The 24,220-nt window shown below is 38.1% G+C and overlaps 1 protein-coding gene across 2 annotated transcripts in view; it reads left to right on the forward strand.

Annotated features, from left to right (window-relative positions):
• The window catches only part of PHEX (phosphate regulating endopeptidase X-linked), a 93,180-nt gene that overhangs the window by 56,604 nt on the left and 12,356 nt on the right, over nucleotides 1-24,220 (forward strand). For both annotated transcript variants that reach the window (XM_005151482.3, XM_031051074.2), the window contains 4 exons: nucleotides 3,892-3,969; nucleotides 5,629-5,732; nucleotides 13,143-13,201; nucleotides 21,495-21,549. In XM_005151482.3, coding sequence (XP_005151539.1) covers nucleotides 3,892-3,969; nucleotides 5,629-5,732; nucleotides 13,143-13,201; nucleotides 21,495-21,549 — 296 coding nt within the window. The remainder of the gene's footprint in view (nucleotides 1-3,891; nucleotides 3,970-5,628; nucleotides 5,733-13,142; nucleotides 13,202-21,494; nucleotides 21,550-24,220) is intronic.

Below are 24,220 nucleotides of genomic sequence, written 5' to 3' on the forward strand. Positions count from 1 at the left end.
TATATTCTAACCCCTAGCCTCAAGCTATTACAAGAATGGAATGATAGCTGTATTTTCCATCTGTGTAATAGACTAATTTAGAACATAAAAACTGATTACTGAAATACAGAGGGGAGGGTTATGGAGCAGTGTGAGGTGGTGGTATGTGAATTATTATTAAATGAAACACTAGTTCTGTACATCTTGAAAAGCCTACAGTCTTCACATTATTGTGATATGCAAATATAAAAGTTAAAGCCAAAGTTTAACAATAAGTAGTTTTATGATTAGCTGTATTCTGGAGTATGGATTACAGTCAGTTCACTGCAGGTCAGGCACTCTTAAAAACAACCATTTCAGGCCAAGTGTTCATACTTGAGTTGCCACTTCACTTTTGATTGCAGTTGATGATGTGCAAATCCCTGACATTTTATGTGGCCTCTGCATATGAATGCATGAAATAATACACACCATTAAGGTGGGCCCAGTCCATCTCCCACTCAAGTCAGTGGGTCACTTCCTACGATATCTGTAGGGTTGGGCTTTAGGCATATGATGGAACTTTTCTGTATTTTGCACTCTATTTTTCTAGTTTTTCTATACATACAACCTACATAGATGCAGTGATATTTATGCAGCAGTTTTAGCAGATGGCTCTTGAATCATCTGTTTTCAAGGAAAAATGAAAAGACCAGACACATACATAAAGGCTGAATTAATCTTTGTAATTAAATGGAACATTACTTTGCTGTGAATTATTTTAGCTTTCAGAATGTATTTCATGCTAATTTTTCAGTGAACTGTAATTGTATTAAATTTTTATATTTTTAGAAGCTTGAAAATTATCTTCACAAAGTTATTGTGAGTCAAGTTGATATACAGAAGATCTGTGTCAGACTCATAAAACTTTGTCAGGGTGAGATATATGTTCTGTTTTGATTTAGTTTGGGCTTTTTCCAGCAACTACAATACATCAGTAAGCGATGTTGCTAGCAGGCCTATAAAATACCCAAATCATATTCCGATTGTCAGAAGGGTCACCTGCCAAGCTTGGCTGTCAAGTGAAAATTCAACTAGACTGGAAATTGGGATGCTTTGTAGCATTGAAAAACATGTGCATTCCCACGTTGGCAAGTTGTAAAGTCAAAAGTGAAAGGTCGTTTATTATTTTGTGTCTGTAGTAAACTGACTTGCAATGCTCTCATCCTGACAGAAAGACATACTGATGATAAAATCCTAACTGTGTGGAAATCAGTGGGGAAACTTCCATGTGTAATTAGCGGTAGAGGGAGTAGTCCCACTCTGAGTCTTCCACCTTGAAGCCTGCTCTCTCTGGCTGCTGGGGTAAAAAACAGTTATCATGACTTACTCTAAAGCACGCTGCCTCTCTGCATCACCCCCTGCAAGAGCCTGTTGCTTTTAATGGCAGGGGAGGAAGCCTGCAGTGATGAGTTTTCTTAATTTACTCGACAACCTAAGGTAGGCTGAGTACTTAATGATAGCTGGGGGGAGAACCCCCTCACCTCTTTTCTTCCTGTACACATGGTTATTTAATATGCAAATTAGAAAAAGGAATTAAATGAGCCTTTAAACCATAAAAAGTTGTGCACGGTGTGTTTACGGTGGATTCATGTGCAATTACCTCACGGCTGGTTCTTGTACATTTGTCACATTTCATTTGCTTTCCCTGTATGTATGTGTGTACCTCCTGGAAGGCCAGTCTCTTAAACATACTTCTAATCTTATCAAGGGGAAAATACTGAATTCATTATCAAAGAGCAAGCCAGTTGTAGAAGAGTTATCCACTTGCTTGTGCTGTATGAATAAGGAGTCTTTGAAATGTTGTTAAAATTACTCAAGTGAGCAGAAAAGAGCCAAGTGAGCAAGTGATACCCAGTATGAAAATTTAGAAACCTGCTCTTAATACAATGCTTTCTAACTAGTCTGTTGTGTAAATTGTGCTGTTTGCTGGGCTTGACTGAATAGGCTTGGACCTCATGCAAAGCCTGTGGGAAGAATCTGCTGTGGAAAAAGAGATCCATATGGATGTGGCAGATATGCACAAAGACCCCAAAATGTTCATGCAGTGAAGTGGGGATGGACATACTGTGGTCACACCCAAACAGCTAGTACCATGGGTTTCAGGGCAGGGCCCACCTCTGCTTCTTTCAACAAAGAAGCACTGCCAGATCAAGGCTGGCTTCATAGTCCTCTGTGTTTACAGCCAGTGAGGCATTAATTTATTTGCTTTTATTTGGAAGACAGGAAGAAATTAAGAGTGTCTTTAAATGATATAACACAGCTCAAACCCAAAAGTATTCTTTTATGTTCCAAGAAAAAAAAAAAAGATCAGTAAATTTTGATTGACACTGTACTGGCTAAATCATTAATGAATTATACTGACACAGATAATCCTTACTTTTTCTTTAAAAGACTCTCATGATTTTTCACAAGTTGTGCTATAAATTGTTTTTAGAGGGTTTGCTTTTCATCCTGTAAGTTGGGGTTTAGATTAAATCTGTTTAATCAAAATGTGAAGTGGCTCAATTAAGTAGACTGAAGACAGAGGCTGCTGTGATCCAGATGGGTACTTGGGAACACATACAGAAGATTAGAGATTCACCAGACTTGTTTAAGCAGCTGACTTAGTAGAAACTAAAACTGATGAGTTTTGCTCTTCGCTTTCTCAAGACTAGTTGCAACTAGGATTAAAACACAGGAAATGGAAAAGGAAATTTTCCTGTTCCTTGCAAAGTTCAGTCAGATGGACCTGACAACACCATCAGGAATAAAAGAGACACTCTTGATTATGTACAGACTTGCAGATGAACTGTGCTTCTCCCCACTACCACCTTTTTATCCCCAGCCCAGGGACTTAAAATATCTTGAAAAGCTGCTCTACCTTCTGGAAAATCGAGAAAACATTGTTGGGAGTTAATTTGGCTTGTTTCATATTTCCTGCTCAGCATTTGTCTTCCATTGCATTTTTTTTTTTATCACTAGGGACATTTGCATGACAATGGGATCGTTCTTGTTTAAGAGATCATCTGCTCCTGCTGCTAATTGCCTACCTGAATTTGTAATCTTCTGTTTGTGACATCTTAATTATCTCAACCACAATAAATTGTGATGTCATAAATGGAGGATTATGACTTTGGGTTGGAAATGCAATTAAGAAATTGAAGTTTGATGAAGAAAAGAGGCCTTCTTGAAAAAGAAAAGAGGGGACAAAATAATTTTGATTAAATGAAGGCAATCCTCCATGACCTTTCTTTTTACAGTCATGGAACAGACATTTCTAATTCTTGCTGTCATAGGAGGCCCTCTTGTATTGAGACAGTCTGGATGGGGCAGAACAGAGTGAGAATTTCATTGTGCAGGAAGGGAGATCTTCCAGGGGAATTGTCCCTCGAACAGTCACTTGCTGCAGCAAGAGGGAAAGAGAAGTCGGTGGACCCCAGAGCCTGCAGAGAGCAGAATGCGGGGTTGGTAGGGCTGCAGTTGATTTAAAGAGCAGTCCATTTATAGCACTTTATATCTTGCAATATTCATTTGAATTTTGACATCTGAGTTTGAAGAACAAATTTTCAGAAAAACGCTTTTTGAGTGGAGAGGAGAATTCCAAAGAATTCAGGAGAAATTATATGCAGCATCCCGAAAACATACAAAGTAAAAGCTTTGTGCTACCCTTTTGTGCTACCTTTAGTCCATCGTGTCTTTAATTTAATCTTTGTACTTGTCATATTTGACATCTTGGTATGTTGCCTTACCCTTCTGTATCCTGCTGCTTTTCTTCTGGAAATACATTGTTTCCACAAAGTTGCTGGGTGGATGGTGAAGGGAAAAAAAAGCCATATGCTGAGAAATAGTTATATCTGCCAACACTTTTTTTATTTTTAATTTTTTTCAAAGGCAAAGGCAGTTATGGCAAAAGTTGGTTACCCTCAGTTTATAATGAATGACACATACGTTAATGAAGACATCAAAACAGTAAGTGTCAGACTTGCAGATTTCTTCTTTTACATATTGCATCCATCTTTTACATATTGCATCCATTCTTTGTTCTGTTTCACTGCTATCTAAAATCAAAGCTTCTGTTTGGCATGCATCTGGAGTTCTGCTTGCCTGGTTATTTTTAGATGTTGAATTAAACATGCTAGCTCTAATGTCTAAATTGTTGATCCCTGTCTGTCTAAGTAAGATGACCATGAGGCCTGCTGGGAATAAAATGTGCCTGGGTGCAAAGAACCTTACTACTATTGAGCATTTTAAAGGTTAAACATACACACCCATAAATTTTGCAATTACTTATATGAAGTAATTTTATATAATTGTATAAATTAAGCAAACCAAAAGCATTTATCCTCAAAGTAATGGTCTTCAAAAATAGTAATGCATATTTCCTTAAAATGTCACAAATTATGATGCCCTATGTGAGCCCTCCTCTTCTCTCCAGGTTATGAAATTTTTTCATGGTTGTTTCTTATAATTGTACCCAGAGGTCCTCACCGATGTACAGGCCTAGTGTGCTGGCTGCTGGACAAGGATACTGTGGAGACATTCCTTCCTGACTCACTATCTGTTCAACCTAAGTCAGGAAGGCAGATGATGGATAATAATATATTTTACCATTTTCCAAAGGGGAAAATGTGGCATGCATATCCTTAATTTTATTTTACAGACAAAGTAGAATCACAACTTGATCCTGAACTGCTAAGATGCAAGAGTGCTAGTCATCTTAGCCAGAGAACATGAACAGACACTAAATAGAGGCATAAGTTATTCAGAAAACTTTGAAGAACTAACTCTACCAACCTAGTACTTGTTCCTGGAAAGATCAGAGTAAGATGGTGCTGTGAAGGCAGTGTAATGAGAGAGAGGATATGACCAACTTTACCACTCATTGTGCCGATTTTTTTGCCCAGATAAGTAGTAACGTCTAGTGAAAAACATTTGTTAATCATTGGTGCAAAACCAGAGTTTACATCTGAAGTGCCACATCCTTACAAGTCCCAGGATTGCTTGAAACTGATGACAAGGATATCATCTGGCCTTAGAAACTAGTAACATCCCCTTTTCTTGTATGGTTAATTGTGTGCGTGTGTAAGGGTTGTTGTTAGATTTGGAGGTTTATGGAAGCATGGAGTCCTATGTCTGTAAACATTTAATATGTGAAACAGTAAGAAAGCAATGGCAGAACTGTTGGAGAGTACAGAGTATGAAGGATTTGTAATAAAATGCAAAATTAACTGAAAAAGAGGGTTTTTAAATTTTAAGTGGTTTTAAAATGCGCTTTTAAAAATAAAAGTAGACTTATTTCCTTCTGGAAAAGAGGTTGTATTAATAACAGCCATAGAAATGTGCAGTCTGTAATTCATCGTTGGGCACTTCTGATTTCCTCAGCTCCTCTGTGATCAGGAAAGAGGTTTTCCAATGTTCCAGTCCCTTTTGTAGATCTGTTCAGCCACTGTTTCTTAACTAAGCTCACATAATATGTTTTCCTCCTACCAACTGTAAACATTTTACTTGCTTTGATAATGGCTAAAAAATTAGGCAATTACGTTGTTTAAAATGAAAGTCATGTTTGTTTTCTGTCAGCTTTTGTTTCTCTGGATGTGCTTTAAAAATGCCTGTGCTTTGTCTGTACAGCTGAAGTTTACAGAAAGTGACTATTTTGGCAATGTGTTGCAAACTCGCAAATACGCAGCTCAATCTGATTTCTACTGGCTTAGAAAAGAAGTTCCAAAAACAGAGTGAGTAGACAAAAGGCAAATCTACATAATCTTCTATCAATATGTTAATTCATATTATTTGATTTATACAATTTCTATTTTAATAGAATTATGTACTCAGCAACATATCAGGATACGAAAGGCCTACGGGGACCCACTCCAGTAATTCTGAAACTCATGTGGATAGTTTTTTTGTTAATTTCTAGGTATGCCTGTTCTGATGCACAGCAGTCATCTGCTTGCAGCTTAATTTAATGAAAAAAGGGGTAATTGAATCTCAATTAAAAATGGATTATGTCTCTTGGTCACAGTTAAAATTTGGAATGGTACAGCAGGGATTATGAAAGAAATTTTCTAAGAATGGAATAATGAGTAAGAGATAACGTTATTATTGGGAATAATAACCAGCATTGTTAGTTACCTGCTGATGATAGCAATGATATGGAATAAAGATAATACAGTTTACATATGTTTTTATTTATTTGTAAACATCAGGGTGCAGATTGTGTCACATACTGTCATAAAATACATGAGAGAATCAATCTCTTTCCTTACTGGTGGGTAATCAAATCCTTAAAATGCAAATTAAAACCTAAACAGAACTTAATTAATTTAATCATGCTACTTAAAAATTATTCCTTCTGCACACAGACGTTGAAATTGGTGCTGCTGCTCAGCTCCTGTGTGGTATTTTCTTAGGGCTCCAGAAATTCTAATTCAAACTCAATCGTACCTTGTTCTGGGGGTAACTTTGAGTTGTGAGTGAGGCAGGTAAAGGATATCAGCAAGACACACATGGGCTATTCCTGATCAGAATATTGTAACTTGGCCCCTTATTTTGGAGAGGTCGTTTATAAGATAACTTCAATTGTGAATTTTACCTTCTTGTCACACCCTTCTCAGACACTGCAATGGTTAATCCCAGGGAATGAATTTACAGCCTTTCTTTCTGCCCTGGATGCCAGGTCTAGATTGTGACTCTACATTCTCTTCAGACCAATAGTTTTCATGAAAACAGTGAGATAATACTTGCCTCTCTATAGCAACGGTGATCAGCAGCCTCTTCCTCTTGAACAGCATTGGGCCAACACTAACACAGAACACACAGTTTCTTTGCACAGTGGGAAATCTTTCCTGTAAGGAAATTAACTAGCAGGTAATCCCTGACTGTACTCCTCAAGGGCTGTAATGTGAGAACTGTTGCATGGGTATGCCTACTAGAAGATTGAACACTTTGTCATGCTTGTCTTTACCATCTTATTTCAGGGACTACTTAACATCAGTCCCTTCATCAACATTGTCTTGCTTTTCTTGTCACCCACAGGGCACATTCTGGCCTGGGGGATCCCAGTTGGATTTTTGCTGTCTTCCCTTTTTCAGCATAGCTGTATGCTCTGCCTTTGTAGGGCTGGGGATAATCCCCACCTGAGCCCTCTGTCATAATTATTCTTGCTAGGAGATTATTCTACCTTTGTGCCTGTTTGGTGATAGAAAAGGGCTCTGAAAGCGATGTCACACTGTTTGCTTTCCTGTTTCCACTGAGGGGTGCGAAAGAACTGACAGTGATTGCCATCTCCAGTCTTTTAAAAAAAATTATTACAGTAAACCAGTAACTCCCAACCACTGGCCCGAGGCATGTCAAATGGGGGCTTAAAAATATCAGTACTTGCCACATTTTAACTAGCGCACTCTAGTGTTTTCTTATGGTTTTACTTCTCTTTTTTTCTTCCCTTTTTTCCCCCCTGCTTTTGCTTGGGGTTTTTTTTAAGCTTTTGTATTTCATAGTACTTCCAGATCTTTGGTCCACCCTGCAGCTTGCCGCTGTGTTGAGACTTACCCCTAGGGTTTTGTTCGTTCGCTCCATTTCTTCTTTTCACTGGTTCACTAGCTTGTAGCATAGCATTTATATTTTGAGATCGATATTATAAGATTGTCCAAATTGTGAACTGAAAACAATAAATAGGAAAATGAGTGTTTAAAGAAGTTGCCTGCTAGTAAAGTAATATTACTCCAAAAATGTAAACTGCTATATTTATCATCCAGATTTCTCAGCAATATTATTTCGAACTGGACTCACTTTCCTCACCATAGTTAACTAAATGGAAAATCAAAATGATGGCTCACTCAAAGTACCAAGGAAACACCACATAGGAGCTCGGAGATACAAAACAATGGAGTTTGATAAAGCAAGGGGAAATGTGAATATCAAAGTGGAAATCAGTTATTCTGGAAATTCAACAGTTTTGTAATCTAAAAAGAGGAAATTCCCCCAAAAGCAGAAATAATGATAAAAATTCTTTGTCCTCTTTTTTGCTCCCTGTCATCCTAGCAGTTATCTGCCTTACAGGAAAAAAGAAGTATGGAGGAAGTCAGATGAGGCATTGCTCAGGGCATGAATGGGGGGACATATCCGGCCCAGCTAGTACTAAGAAGCTGTGACAAGGCATGAGGGTTCTGAAGCTTCCTATTCTGCCAGTCTCAGGGGCCAGGGTTCCCTGTGGACACCACAGCTGCTGGGGGTACAATTTGCTGGCCCCAACACCTGATTTGGATGCCATCTGTGATCCTAACAGCTGGCTGGGGAGATGCTTGTCATCTTCACAGCTGGCTCTGTCAAACGAGAGAAGTGCTCAGGTATCAGGAGAGAAGTATACAAAAGGGATTTGTGGCAGGAGCTGGGGAATATGATGCATATGCCTCAGGTTGAATTGAGGGAGCTGAATGGAGAAAGTGAAGCTGGAAGAGGGGAGCATGGGAGGAAGCGGACCAGGTGTGAAGGTGATTATAACCCAGGTGAGACACAGCTAGAGCAGAGGGAGGTGAAAGGCAGTGTGTGGGAAAGTGGTGAGCAGAGGGAGGTGAAAGACAGTGTGTGGGGACGTGGCCATGTGGAAGGGAGAGAGAAAGGAGAATCAGGGTTTTAGTGGTGTTTGTTTATCCATCAGTGGAGCTGTATACATTCATACATACAAACATACATACACATGTATGCATATACGAGCACAGACTCATACCTTTTTAACAGAGATTTAATCTGTCCTTCTTAATGCTGACATAATAGTGACAGAGATAGCAGGGCATCAGAGGACTTCTTGGGCATATCATTTCATTATTATTAATCTCTCTCCTTTGAAGTCGGGACATCTACCTTAAAGTTTTTTAGACTTGGCCAAATCTTTCTTCACTTTTCACTCAGCTTTCAGTGTTGGAGATGTAGGCATCTAGTAACCCTGTAAGAGGACACAGAGGAAGCATATTAAGAGAAGATTCCTGGGAGTCCTTCAGGACCTATTCCAGTTTCTTGACCACATTATTGTTTGTAAGCCCTGGCTCTTGGTTCTTCACAGGGGAGGGCAGCTCTGAGAAGTCCTGGGTTGGATGCCATTAAGGACAGTGTAAAAAGTCCTGCATAAAGGGAAAAGAAGCCATGAAAGACATTGGGCAGGCTGTTGTCTGCTGAAGAGATGCTGTTGGTGAGCTCAGAAATCCTGTGATGGACCTGCCCTGGAGAGGGAAGGAAGGAAAGAAGCCTCCTGGAACCATTGCCTGGTCTTTGAATCTCATTTTAAGCAGTGGTTTGGCACTGGAAGCGGGGCCCAGCCTTACTATCCCAGTTTCTTGCCCAGTCCCAGGGGAGGCTGATGGCAGCCTGGCTTAGGTAGCTAATCCTTTCTGATTCTACACAGAAAAATGTATAAAACAGTTTAACAAAAAGAAGAGTAAATACATTTTTGAAAGTCACCCTGAAGATTGCGCTTTAGAAGTTTTTCTTTATAGTTCTTTCTTCAGAAGAGATTTTCCACATTCCAGCCTCATTAGTAACTTTGTACAGCCTTTCACTCCTAACCGGGTTAAGTGTTATACATTCACAAGTTCTTTTCCTTTACTTATATGAGTCAAAAAAAAAAACTTTCCTGGGACATTGAACACAAAATCCTGCTCCACCTGAGAGATTCCTTCTCATTAAAATGGTTGACAGAAAAAATTTGAAAATTCAGTTTGTGCTTTACAGACAATTAAATTAACAAGCTTTTCCCTGTACAGTAAAACTTTCCAGCCACCCCTCTTCACACTTGGCAATGTAGTATGCTATACTCTTAATTTGAAAAGGAAGGTATCACAGAGAAAACTGCAGCTTAAAGGAACATAATCCTAATAGAGTATCTGCCCCACTTGCTATCTCAGTACAGGTTTCAGATTTTGATTCTACAGGAAAAAATTCAAACTTATAAATGTCAAGTCTACAGATTAGGTTTGGTCTGATGCAGTAGGCAAGAGGTAAGGTTATACGACATCATTCAGAGTTGTCCTTTTTCACATGTTAATAGCAAATGAAAACAGTGTAAACAATTCTAGATGGTTTTATATTTAGTTTAAAAAGGTTAGAGGTTAAATAGGTGAAGAGGTTAACATCTGTTATCCCGTCTTTTTCTTTTCTATCCTTCTGCTGATAGATCCAGACCCAGAGCAAATGCCCAGGCAACCTGACTCATTAGGAATGGGAGAACTATCTCTAGATTTGCTTCACCTTAAAATTTAACAGTGACATCTATTTATTACAGACCTTCATATAGTAAATTGATGTGTTATTGGTTAAGGTCTGTCACTGAAGGTTCAATCAATTCAAGAAACTCACCAAAAGAGGGTGACAGATGAGAGGTGAAGCTGTTCTGCTAATCTGAATGGAAGCAGTCTTGGTTATTTCTGTTTTTGTTTGTTTTTTTTTGTGGAAAATGCTTCCTAAATCTTTTTGAGGGTGGCTCAGAATAGTACAACAAAATGCTGGAGTGAAAATATGCTCCTTGCTGAGTGTCTAAACATCAAATATGAAATGCAGGAGTATACTCTGCTTGTCACTGTAGAAATCTTATTCTTCCCAACTCCTTGACTCAGCTGCTAAGTCTTCTCTTCCTAGCTGCTTAAAAACATAACAAACTTTATACAAGGTCATTCTTGAGGCCTCATTATGAAAGAGTAACTTGGAAAGAACTTAGTACAGTTTTATAGTGAAAAAATGGAGGCTGATATCAGTCTTTGGCTCACATTAAGCTCAGGAAACAGAACGGGCTCTGTTATTGTAGTGGTAGATCATAAAGAAAGAAGCAGTCTCAGGATGGGAATGTTGTGATGAGTCTTAGCCTATCAGTTACAAGTCTATGAGTTCACAGATATGAAAGCATGATGTGATGTCTTCCCTTAGTAGTTGCAGCCTTTGCAGTTGCTCTCCAGTAGAGTGAGGTGCATCTTTACTGGCAAGTATGTTAATCCCTGGTTAGCTCCTCAGTAAAAATGAGTGCAAACTTGTTCTATTACAGAGGTGTTGCACGTCAATTAAGAGCTCTTTAAACACTGCTTGTGGTGGTTCCTATCTTGAACTACCTGTGGTGAGCCCTTGGGGTTGGAGCAGCTAGGAGGGTGAGGAGAAGAGCAAAGCACATTAATCTGTTTTGAAGTATTTGTTATCCATCTCAGACTGTTTATCCTATGACTGGAAATGAGAGGCCCTGTAAGATATTTGTTCTGAGAAGGACTTGTAAAAAGGGAGGATGTTGTCCCGGAAGCCTTTTTCATGCTTAAAACTTGCTGTTTGAGAGCACAGAAAGGTTGTTTTAAGTAGAACAAGACAACAGGGTGAGGAAGAAGTTACAACATTATGTGCCTTTGTTCAAACTTATAGTAAAAGCTAAATTAAAGTGTTGAGTGTGTCAGATGCATTCTTTCCTCATGAAAGAAGGGATAGAGTCCTCCAGAGCCACTGCTAATCTTGGAGAGCAGGTCCCACCACACGGATGGGTGGCTTGCATCCTTCAAAACAGTACAGCTGATTGCTGCTGTGAACAAACTTGAAATTGATATGTAGCTGCTTAAGCCCTCTAAGTTTTACTTTATTCCTTCATCATATACATTCTTTCTTCAATTTTCCATTAACTCACTAAATTACCTCTAACATTTAATTTCGTTATTATAGAGGAAGGAGAAAACAACCTCCTCCTGCTTGTCCCCTTCAGAATCTCCTAGTAAAAAACCCAGGAAGAGTGATCTGTGGCAATTAGAGCCTATAATACAATGAATGATTCAGATATTTACATGAAATCACTCTTTGGTTCCATTGGTTAGTTTTTCTTCTTGCTGCACTATAGAATAAACCACTCAGCTTTGAAGATGAGAAAAATAGACAAATTTATTGATAAAAGACAGAATGCTGCCATACTAAAACTCTCTTTTTTTTTTTTGTTTATGTGAGAACATCACTTGCCAGAAAACCAGTCAGGATCTGCAGATAACTCATTCATTTGATGGTGCTATTTTAAAGCACAGATTGTGTATGTCACTGTCACTGACATCACCCTTCCCTGAGAGCTCTCCTGATAGACCTTCCTTTGTCTTACTCTTTGTTTTGCAGCTCCTATTTCTTCTCTTTGACAGAAATTTTCCAAATCAATTGCATTCCATTCATTTGACTTTACAAAACTTCCAAGTAATGCATTGCTAAAGACATCAGGATCTTCCTGTTTGGACATTTACTTGAGCTGTTTCTAGGTTATTATGAATTAACCCTTAATTCTCATGATTTTACTGCTTTTATCTCAGTTCTTCCTTATAAAATCAAACTGAAATCTTGGACTTGACTCAGAGTTTCATTTGAGGGGATCTGGGTCTTGCTGAAGGCAGCTGAGATTTTCCACTCATATAGGTGAAACCAGTATCAGTGTAGATGAGGTTAAGCTAAGCAGATTCATAAATCCTATGTGCTATTCAAATCTAGGTTTCCTTCCAGTATGTATGAGAAATCTAACTATGAGAAGAAATCCTAATATTCTTTTAAAATTCAATTTGCCTTGCAAGAGGTCCATTTGTTTATAAGCATGCTGATGGCCATTTTCATTGAGTAGGGTACAGAATCTGTTTATTTTGAATTTAGGTTCCCAGAAAGCACCTGCCCATGTTTCTGGCATCATCCTAATTATTCAAGTAGTTGTTCAGCAAAGTGCCTGAAGCCACTTCACTTGTTTGAAAATTCTCTACTCTAATTTCAAGAGGGAGTTTCTCCACACGTGGTTGAAAGGCACCTAACAGAGTTTTCACAGCTGCTATCAGTGTTGCAGCTTCTGTTGGGTGAACTTCAGCTCATCAGCCTGGCAGATCTCACAAGCAAGATGGTCACTTAGAATTAAAAGAGATTAGGTAATAGAAAACTTAACAATCACTTCTCTTGAACATTCATTACACTTAAAGCCATAAAACAATAGATTTCAATGTTCCAGAAAGCATCTAGGTAACGTGTTGAAATGGAGAAATACTTTAACTTTAATGTAGCTTGTCCTTGACATTTTGCTTCCTTTTCACTGAGTTCACTCTCTACCTTTGCTCATTCTGTTCATAAAGTTGTGTAAGTGTACTGACAGCCTATTTCTTTTGCTCTTAATACAGGTGGTTTACAAGCCCAACTACTGTAAATGCTTTTTATAGTGCATCTACCAACCAAATCAGTGAGTATCTGACTTCTGAGCTTCCTTATAGAGTACTTGTTTAGGAATTGTATGTATCAAGCTTCAGATAATGTATGTACAGATTTCTGTGTTCGTGATTGAAAATAAGTGAGAAGTTAGTTCTGGAAAACCCAGGGTTCCCATAGATTTGAATTACTGTTGCTTGACAAGTTACCACATGTCAGCTGAGTTGCAGTGGCCATTAGCTTAGATCAGTTTTATTAAAGCTTAATGTTTCCGTGTTCTGTTTTCTGTAGCAAAAAGATGTGTACACATACCTCCATAAATATACAGTGATAACTGTCCTCATTCCTCTAGTTTTAATAAATGTGAATCAATAAGCATGAATAGAGAAGACTGAGACAGACCAGAAAATCTAAGAAGTGGTGGCCAGTGGCTTTGTTCACTGCCTTCAAGGATGAGGAGTGGTATCTGTAGTTAACTTAAAATTCTTACCTGCAGAGTCTGATGAAATGATCTTGTATGTACAGTAAAACCTTTCTTCTGCTAATTTTAGTTACTGGTGGGTTTTAGAGAGAATAAATCTGGATTTGGAAGCATATGAGGTGAAAGAGCTGAGTTTTTCAAAGATGTGTGGGGATTTGGATATTCACTTCCATTTATTTTAATGGGACTTTGCACTGGAAATTTCTAACTGGCTGTAAAAGTCTACACCAGTATTTCCATGTACAACAGCATTATCTTTACCCTGACACTCTTTGCTCTTATAAGGCTTGCAGGTTAAATCAGCCTTCTTGTTCTGTGCTGTCAGTGTCTGGAAGGCAGCTGCCATAATCTCTGTGGTCTCAGTCTCCAAGGACAGGCGTGTCTAAAATCATTGAGTGACTTTCCCTTTTACTTCTGAATCTCTTTTGGTTGCAGAGAGAATTAATTTTTGACAGGGACAGCGTGAATGTGTCACACTGAACAGGTCACAGCAGAGGACTTGCAATCTGGGTCTGCTGGTATCTTCTACTTATTTCTGTAAACAGTTTTTGCTGTCAGACCACTCGAATTCTTTTGTCTCTAAGTGAGATCATTTGTAAAGTGTGTGTGATAATTAAGCAGTTATTTTGCTTTAACTTATTTCTAGGCCTAGATCTCTCTACCTTAACTAGAAAGCTCCCATCATTAAGCAGCCACTTTTTTGCTGATCATCTGAGGGAACACTCAGGCAGATTTCCCTGAGCTGATCACAGCTCAGAAGTACCTGTGAAGTGTGACAGTGCTTTTTCTGCTGAACTAAGCACCAGCCACCACTGCTGCTTCAGATGTACTGTGTGAACAGAGAGGAAGACCGGTCACTGCAAAATGAGAACCGTTGCTGTTATGTCTTCTTTAATATTGGGTCCTTTCAAGTTTCAGTAGCATTTGGCTCTCTCAGCCTCTCTGCCATGGCGCATTAGAGAAAGCTGCAACAGAGGCTGGAGTGACTGAAGCTGAATTTCCCACTCACTGTGTTTAACAGTGTCACAAAGCAGAGAGCTGTCAAACGTAACCAGTCAGTCATGGGTGTCGAGGCAATTGTGTTTTCTATCATAACTGCTGACCTTGTTATACTGTTGCCATCTGACCTTGAAGTTTGGATAGTGCTGCTCACTGTCTTTAGGAGTGTTCCTAAGAGGAAAAGGATTTAGGTGACTCTTTCTGAATAAAAGCCTCTCCCACCTGAAAGAATGGTACAAATGTAATCATGCCCTAAAAGCAATGTACATTAAGAGGGAAGATTTAAAGAAAGGCATAGTACAAAGTCTTCTGGTGCTGGCTGATGTGATTTGCAAGGGAAGAGGCTCCGACAGATGTGGGAGGAAAATGCTCAGGGCTGAAGTTGCTGATAAATATTCAGCACATCACTGTTGAGTTCCTATTAATGCTGCTGGGAAAGAACTTCAGTGCAGGAAACTGAAGTTTGTGAGCCCATGCATACTTGTATTGCTTGATGTATATGCCAGCCAAGTCTCACCCACAGCAGTTACAAGCTTACTGCTTTGCAGCTAAGCTTTCAGTGGTAATCCATACAAAGTTCTGCTAGAGCTGGTGCTACGCTACAAAAACTGTGGTCTTTTTAAAGCCTAGTTAAACAACAGAAAAAAGTTCTACAATAGAGAGTAAGTTCAGATTAAGAAATAAGCATGAGCAATAAGCAATTACAAAATGAAATATAAAGTTGTGATAAAGCAGGGCTAAAAAGATTTTGAAGATCAACTTTCTAAGAACATAAGAAATAATAATAAAACCTTTTTTCAAACACACTGAAAGAGGAGAGTGTCAAAAATAAGCATAAGAATAAGATAATTCTTTGCATTGAAAAAGTTTGTGAAATTCTTATCCAGGAGGTTTTTCTGATGGGATGTAAGTCACATGAATTAAAATTTAATGTCAATAGAAGGTACTTTATAAGAAATTCATAAATGAACTGTGACAAGTATAAAGACCAGATTATATTCTCCCAGGTAGTTCAAAGGAATTTAGACAAGAAATTGCCAAACAACCAGCTTTGATGTATAGCTTATCACTTATAGGGCCTTAGCACAGGAAGAATAGGTGTGGCATGTGTTGAATGCTATTTTTCAAAAGAGAATCCAGAGGGATCTGCATAAAAAGTCATTCGAGAGCCTATTTGAAGGAAACTGTGATCACAATGTGAATGAATAAGAGAGAATGGATAAGCATATGATACAATTTTTAGAAAAAATAAAGCTCTTTTTGCCTATTAGAGGTGGGTTGTTTTTTTTGTTTTTTTTTTTTTTTTTGAAATTCAGAAAGCGAATAAGTATACATGATGTACTATCTTTATTTCCATAGAACACTTTCCCAATGCTATTAACTGGAAGTTATCCTCCGAAAGAAAGATTCCTTGTTTTCAAAATAGGAGTTATGAGGATCTGTGCTGGGGATCAGACGATCTAAAAAAGAGGGCATTCCATTCTGAACAAAAGAACAGAAGGATATAAACTTGTTCCAGGAGGAGAGGTCCCTCTGCTACTGATTAATGGAGAGTAGAAAGATATACTAGTAGAAAAATTGCTTCCTAGATGGATGCCTTTCCCTACACATCTACTGGTTACTGCTATTTTTGCTCTTGGTAAATGAGATTAGTAAGAAGGACAATTTCAGGAACAAGAATTTGCAAATGCACAATAAAAACTGTTTCTGGAAAGCAGTTTCTACATTAACTGGAAAATACTTTGTCCCAGAGTTGATTTTAAAAATTAAGACTGTTCAGTTTGGAAATGGAAATGTACTGTGCGATGTTATCAACATAACCACAGCAACTCTGAACTTGATTGGTTAGTGAAGGCTTTGTGAAAGAGTTTAGAGAAAAAGCAACATCAGTGCCTTGAACCATGGAGCCTGAAAAGGAGCTGTCATGAGTTACCTGCAGAAGTGGAGGAGAAATCGAAGATTCTGATCACATCTGAATTTTAGGAAGCTGCTTTTGCTTTCTGTGCTCAGAACACAGAGAAGTCTCTCATACACTCCCGATGGAAGGATTAGAAGCTCTTTTGCCTCTGTAGTCTGTATCACTGGAGTTAGACTTTAAACAAGATATCACTGCAATCTCCATACAAGTCTATGCAATCTTCATACACAGGCAAAATGTTAATGTTTTTAACTTGATCACTTGACTACTCCATTACTTGAAAGAAAAGGTCTTTCTTCACTAAAACTGAAATTAATGGAGAGTAGAAACTTGATAATTTAGAAAATTATTAGATTTTTGAGAATACAGCAAAACTTGCATATGCAGTAAATTGTAACAAATCTTGCCGCACTTCAATGCAACTGGGCATATGTTTGCTATTGCTTCATTTAATTTTCATTACTAAACTACTGATAACTTGAGTGGACAACAATTCTGTTATTATCTCCAAAGGAGAAATAAGTAGATGTATCAAGGTAAGATGTGCTGGAAAGAGCAGAGTTAAAAAGGTGGTACATATTGTTTATCTTACTACTATGCAAGTTTATTCCTGATGTTTTCTTTACATGAGTTCTATTTATTTATTTCCCCTTTTACCATAATACAAAGTGTCTTAGATTAACAGCCATGCATGTTTATAATGGTTGTTAACATTTTTTTAATCCTAGTTTGGATAATTATTTTATTTTCTTTGCATTTGCTCATCAATTTCTTCCCAGATGTATGGGTACTTAAAATAAAACAGGTATATGTCACTGCCTTTAGATTCTAAAAAGGTATCTAAGTGCACTTCCTATAGTCTAAGCAGAATACTATCTTTTTAACTGTCATAAATGGAATAAAAAAAACATTTTCTGAAAGGCTCTGTTTATCGTAATGCACTCAAAACCAGTCAACAAATATGTGCTAAATATAGATACAAGTGATGATCAAAGTATGCTAGCATACTTCTGTTGGAGGAAAGGTTTTATTTTATTACAGCACTAAAATATTGGCCCTTGAATATGTTAAGGATATAAGGGGAATTGCTCATTAGACATTTGGTGTATTTAATTTTTTTCCAAGTGTAAATCTGTATGTCTTTAGAATATATCAAAAAAGTACCATTTGTGGGTTGTGAACAGTAATGAAAGGGTGATTTACAGTGAACTGAGGAAAATATAAGCAACACATCCATGAGGTATAAGCTTGAATAGATGTATTGGATAATTAACTGCTGTTGATATTATCTCTGTAAGTTTATACCCATGCTCCTTCTAAGTCATCTGTGCTTGTATTGCAGTTCTCTAGTGAAAGTCAAGAGGCCCCTTTAGAGAGCGGCTTCATTACATGTTACAGGAAGAAGATATAATCTAAACCAGAATTCTAAAATAGCTTTCAAATTAGCATCCATAGAGAGAACCACAGATGAGAGCTCATATTAGCCAGTAAGTATCATCTTTATAGAAAGCAGCATACAGATATTGATGCTGGCAGCTTGCTGATGCTGTGAGTTGCAAGGGAGAACTCCTATCTTGCCAGGAGCCAGGGAAGTGCTGGCAAACAACACATGGTGCTATGGCCAGGGGAGGGCAAGAGAACTGCTCATAGGGGCCCTTTCTCTTCTCTCAAGAACTAGACTAATTGGAGGGTTATTGATGAAGTAGTTTCAAGTGTGCCATTAGTTTCCAGGAGGTTAATAAACATGACAGTTTGGGACTGAGCACTTTCTGAGCCCTGTTATTAAGTAAGCTTTAAATGTTCTTAAGTGAGCCTTCATTTCAATTTCCCTGTTTACTAATGACCAATATTCTCTTTTATTTAATTACAGTCAAAGGTGAGATGATGCACAATCCTTACATCCTTTATTTCTTCTTCCTAAAATTCTTGTCTATAAATGTAAAAAATAGGAGAACACTTTCTTTGGTGGGTTTTTTTTTTGGTCTTGTTTTCGTGGAGACTTTTTGTTGTTGTTGTTTTGTTTTTTGGTCGGTTGGTTTCTGTCTTCTTCTTCTAGAGAATCCAGAGAGTTTTTTCCTTCAGGAAATAAAGGTCAGAGTTTCTTGCAAAAACACATGTTTTAACAGGTTTCCTCGTCTCTTAGCATACAGTATTCATTGGCCCCTCACAAGCTATTCTCCCAGAGAGGCTGGGAAATTTGGGTCCTCTGTTTTTCATAAGCACAAAGAGCCTCCTGTCAGGTGGAGCAGAAACTGAGCCAAGAGTTGAACCAGAGGCTGCTGAGTCCTCTGCTTTAAAGATGACCACTTCTTTTTATCTGTTAATGAATTTCTTTCCTACTCATCAGAAAGTTAAGCTTTGTATTCACACATAGCATGGAACAGTTACTGTGCCTTACACGGTTTATATTTTCTATCCTCATTTTCCACAAAACTTGAAATTAAACATAGGATTCAGGTCCATGTTATGACAGAGATTTTGTTCCTAATCACCTACATATGGGTGCTCAAAGCTGTCTGAGATGCTCTACAGCATCTGAGATGCTCTACAGCATCTACAGGAAACAGTAATATTTCGTCATTTTTGGTGTATTTGAGGGAGAACTTGCAGGAGACCTTTGCCAGGGCATGATATGCAAAGTCAAAAGGCACTGGGAAGAGATTCAGTTGTTCAAACAGAAGTCTGTGGAAGCATTCTAAACAAATGTATCCTGCCTTTCATGCTGTTTTTAGGTAACTAAACACCCTGGTTGTCTTTATGTTAATTCCTTATGTGAAATCACTATCCTTTGTTTACTGACCAGCAGTTAGTCTTCTGCTTATATCTTATCTGCTTAATACTCTTCCTCTGAATGCATTCAATGACACTTGTAAAACAAATTACAGCTGTTGAACACATCTGAGAATTGCCAGTACAACAATAGCCAGAGTACCCTGTATATCACAGAATTTAGCACAGTTGTCTTCCATATCCATTGCTTACATACTGGATTCATTAGCCTGTCAAAAGCTGCTTTAAACAAGCCAGCTAATTATTGGAAATTGTAGATGCACTAACTTGGAATAAGGCTTTAGTAGATCTTGTCTTTCTCATTTAAAAATACCATGCAATATAACTGAATAACGTAATTGAACTATATAGTTTGAATTCATACTTAGATTTGGACTCCAAATTTCATCATGATTTAGTGAGCCATGTCATGTGTTTTTAGTTTATTTCATCTATTCTTAGTCTGCATTGTTTCATTAAACTAACAGATGAAATGTGATTGCGTGTGTCTCCTCAGTGAAGTAACAATATACACTGAGTCTCAGGGTGTTGATCTGCAAAATGTGTATAGCAATACCATGAAGGTATTTTCTGGTAAATGCATTCATTAATCGCAGCAAAGCCCTTGTAAAATTGAACAAAAAACCCAGAACTTTCAAATCTGAAATACAACCTTTATAGCACCTTGCTGAGGAGAGAGGCCAAAAATAATATAACGGATAAAATGAAGCTATAAACCTTCAATTAAGTTAAAAATAGTCCTGTGCAGAGTGCTGTCAGAGCTTCAAGATCAGCATAAATTCAGAGTGAAATATTTGAAGTAAAACAAATGTACACCACTGCCTGTTCAGGAGCAGTAAGGAAAGAGGAAAGTTCAGCAAATAGTCACTGTCCAAAGGTCCTGACACAGGATTAGGAAAACCAAAACCTACCTGGAATCTCATTAGGGATATGAAGTGCAACAAGAAAAGTTTCTGTAAGTGTAGCAGGAGAAGAAGAAAATATACTGGAACAGGTTGTCCAGGGGGGTTGTGGAGTCTCCTACGTTGGAGATATTCAAGGCCCGCCTGGACAAGTTCCTGTGTGATGTACTCTAGGTTACCCTGCTCTTGCAGGGGGGTTGGACTAGATGATCTTTTGAGGTCCCTTCCAACCCTTGGGATTCTGTGATACAGGGAAAATGTGATCCCACAGCTGAATGGGGGCAGGTGACCTGGTGACAAATGACATGGAGAAGACCAAAGTACACAATGCCTTTATTACCTCAGTCTTTACTGGTAAGACTGGCTTTCAGGAATCTGAGGCTCTTGAGACCAGAGGGGAAGTCTGGATCAAGGGGACTTACCCTCAGTGGAGGAGAGGAAGGTTAGGGAGTATTTAAACACACTGTGCAGACACAAGTCTGTTGGATCCAGCAGAGCGCACCTCAGTGCTAAAAGAGCTCGTGATGCTGTCTTCACTCACTCGTGACTCACTCTTGACTATCTTTGAAAGGTTGTGGTGATTGGGAAGGTTCCTGAGAACTGAAAAATAACAAATGTCACTCCTACCTTCCTACCCAGGCAACTGCAGGTTAGTCAGCCTCACATTAGTCCCTGTGTACAAGATGGCATAAATCCTGGGAACAGTTTCCTTGACCAGCTTTTCATGATGAGATGACGAGTTTATGTTCATTTACCTTTGATTTTCATAGAATGTATAGGATAAGGCATACATTTTATCACTTTATACCTTGAAGCAGTCTTTAGCTGCACTGAAGCCTCACTAAGCTAATACTTTCTGAATTCTTGTATTTTACATATATATTGCCTGTTGATATGTCAGCATATCTCAGGGCAACCCAACAATTTTCTTCACAGGAAACACTAGGTGTTTATTCACAGGCACACATACACTTGCACATGTATGTAGCCATGGAAGAAAACCAAGCTCTTGCAGTGCAGCAGCTTGTTACCACTGTGGTCATGAGGAAGGGAGGATCTGTTTCTTCTCAAAGATCCTCTCTACTTCACTCTGAAACTACCACCTGGGGGAAAGCTCCTCTAGCAAAACCTTCTGAAGCTAAAAAATAATGGTCATAAAATCTAAACCCTTGGGTCTTGTGATATGCAGCTATTATTCAGCTGTACTGAACTCACTGTCATTTTTGCTGTTTTGCAGGATTCCCAGCAGGAGAACTTCAAAAGCCTTTCTTCTGGGGAACAGAGTATCCTAGGTAAGTGCTGCGTCAGGGAACCTCATACAATGGAAATGAGGAATAACAGGGATTGGAAATACATATAGACAAAGAAAAGGGCATGGAGAAGAAGGTTATGCTGCTGAAGACAACCAGCAAGTGGTGCACAGGAAGTTTGTGTTGTCATTCTGTAGGGAAAGGTTGGTCCTTGGGCTGTGAGCTCTTCCCTGCTGCATCCTGCTTTTACTATTGAAAAAACATACTTTGAAAAGTGCTGGTTTGTGGGATAACTTTTCTTACCCTTGGAAGCTGTCTATCTTGCTGTTGTCTTAAACTGGTGACTGATTTCTCTCTGGAATTGGTGATTAAATTCACCTGAGTGGATGTGTTTGAGTGCTATAGCATGCAGTTGCAGCAGTGTGCACATGGCAGGTATTAAAAAGAACTGTAAATCAGATAGCTAACACTTCCTGAGCAGAAGTGAATACCCTGAGAAGCCATTTATTATCAGTTTATTGTTAATTTTCTGCTAATATCTAAGATTAACAGTGGGCTTTCATCTGTGCCTGTTGAGAATATCTCCATGTGCGTAAGTGATTGACTGAGCAGGCCGATGTGCTACTACAGCCAAAGAAGAATAATTATAGGTCACATGTATTTAATTTTGAAAAGTCACTGCTTTTATGCAGTTCAATATCTTTCAATTTCAGGGCAGGATATGACTGTGAAAAGTTTCTGACACCAAATTCTGAAAGTTATTTTGCAGTTATATAGAGTCGGCTAATAAATCTTCCTTTAAAAAAATATTTTTTTTAATATTTTGGGTTTGCCATCTTCCAATATGTATGTGTCCTTGTAAACAGCATATTTGGCAATATATATAGAAAGACACGTTCAGTTTAGGAACAAATGAATTTGCATTCAAAGAGAATTCTTATGAGCCAGGTGACTTTCTAAGTGGTAATTGGGGATTGAAGAAAGTCCTTTCTTGTTAAGGTGAACTTATTTTCTGCTGTACATATTGCAGACCTGTTTCTAGCCTTGCTTTCTGAAGAGATTTTTCTGTACCCTGACCTTCTGCTATAGAGATAAAATTGTGGTTCTTTCAAAGAATTATAGTTTGTTCATTTCTCTTCTTTAAAGGTTACCTTAGCTTAAATTGGTTTTGCTTGAGTACGTATCAAAATGAAATTTAGTAAACAAATGTAGCTGGTTTATATCAGACAACAGATTGCTTTTTGTCCTTGAAATATTTTGGATCTGTTTTCTGTCTGCTTAAAAGAAACAGTACATGGCACGGGAACAGAAAAATCATCAGAAAGTCATCAGCACTTGCTGGAAAACTAATTTATCAAATATTAAACATTTAGCGGCATTTTAGTGTCCAGTTCCAGCATAATCACTATAAAACAATTGCATCTATTTGCATAAAGGGAAGATAAGTTATCACTTCACGTCTCAGTACATGAAACAAAACATCGTTAAAATTCATAGTTAGGAGTCTTCAGTGTCAGACATATTGAAATAGACTTCAAACTACCTGGGATGGTAGCTTTCTTACAGTCCTCTTGAGCTTCCTCAGACCCAGAAAGTTCACCTTTAATATGGTACCTGTCAGGCCGCACATAATCCCATCCATCTTTGTCCAGCTGTGCCTCAGAAGTGAAGAGCACGAGCAGATCTGGGAGCATTTCTAGCAAACTGTTGCTGGACAAAATACAACAGGGGTTCACAGAAGAAAAGACCAGAATTCATCCCAAACTTCACCCTATCTTTTGGAGCTGGGGAGAACCCTAAGAGTGCCTGGGCACCAGCCTGTATTTTTGTCCTTGCCACTTGTGATGACCGGGTAGTCTAGAGGAAAAATTAAATATATTTTTTTTATTAGGACTTGTTGGTTCTTCTTGACCTCTTTATGTGTTTTGTGCCATTCTTTTTATACTTCTCCAGCTGCAAAAGATCCTTTATAATGACTTCAGATATGGAAAACAAGTCTTAAATAGTACATTTAGTATGGATAATCATCACTTTGTGCTACACAAGGTTACAAATTCAATACACAAAAGGATGATCTTTCCTGAAATGTATAATTTTAGTAAAGGTTTGCAATAGTACTTGGGGGAAAAAACTCAGTAGGGAAGACTTTATCACATGCAAATTACTTTTCAGGAAAGAAAAATATAAAGTGAAGAATTGTTAAGAGAAATGGGGGAATTAAATGATATAATACTTTTTGGGCATGACTTAGATGAGTAATTAGTGTGCTGTGGATCATTACGTCCAGTAATAATAACATGTTACTTCAAAATCCTCTGCCTTTCTCCTATTTCTATGCAATGTGTTAGAAATACTATAAACTACTTTGAAGTACGGCATCTTAATAACTGAAATAAATAAAATCACAAAGAACAGTGTAACATATGAAAGATGCATTTAGTAGATCACTTCACCCCATGGTATCCACTGCATTTATATAAAAAAGCCCTGAACCTTTCCCTCTTTCATCCCTATTTCTCCCAGATGTATGTTTATTTAGATATAACAAGAAAAATTTAAGTAATTGTCAATCAGGAAAGCAAAATATGTCTTTCTATTCTGTTTCACCAGTGCATTAGGCCTGGCTATAGATCATGTCCTGTTCCTGGGCAGGTGCAAGAAAATTGCCTGAACTTTCTTTTTAAGACTGAAAGGAGATATGTTTAATGCCTTA

This window comes from Melopsittacus undulatus, chromosome 2 (assembly GCF_012275295.1).
Source record: "Melopsittacus undulatus isolate bMelUnd1 chromosome 2, bMelUnd1.mat.Z, whole genome shotgun sequence".
In the NCBI taxonomy this organism is placed as follows: Eukaryota; Metazoa; Chordata; class Aves; order Psittaciformes; family Psittaculidae; genus Melopsittacus; species Melopsittacus undulatus.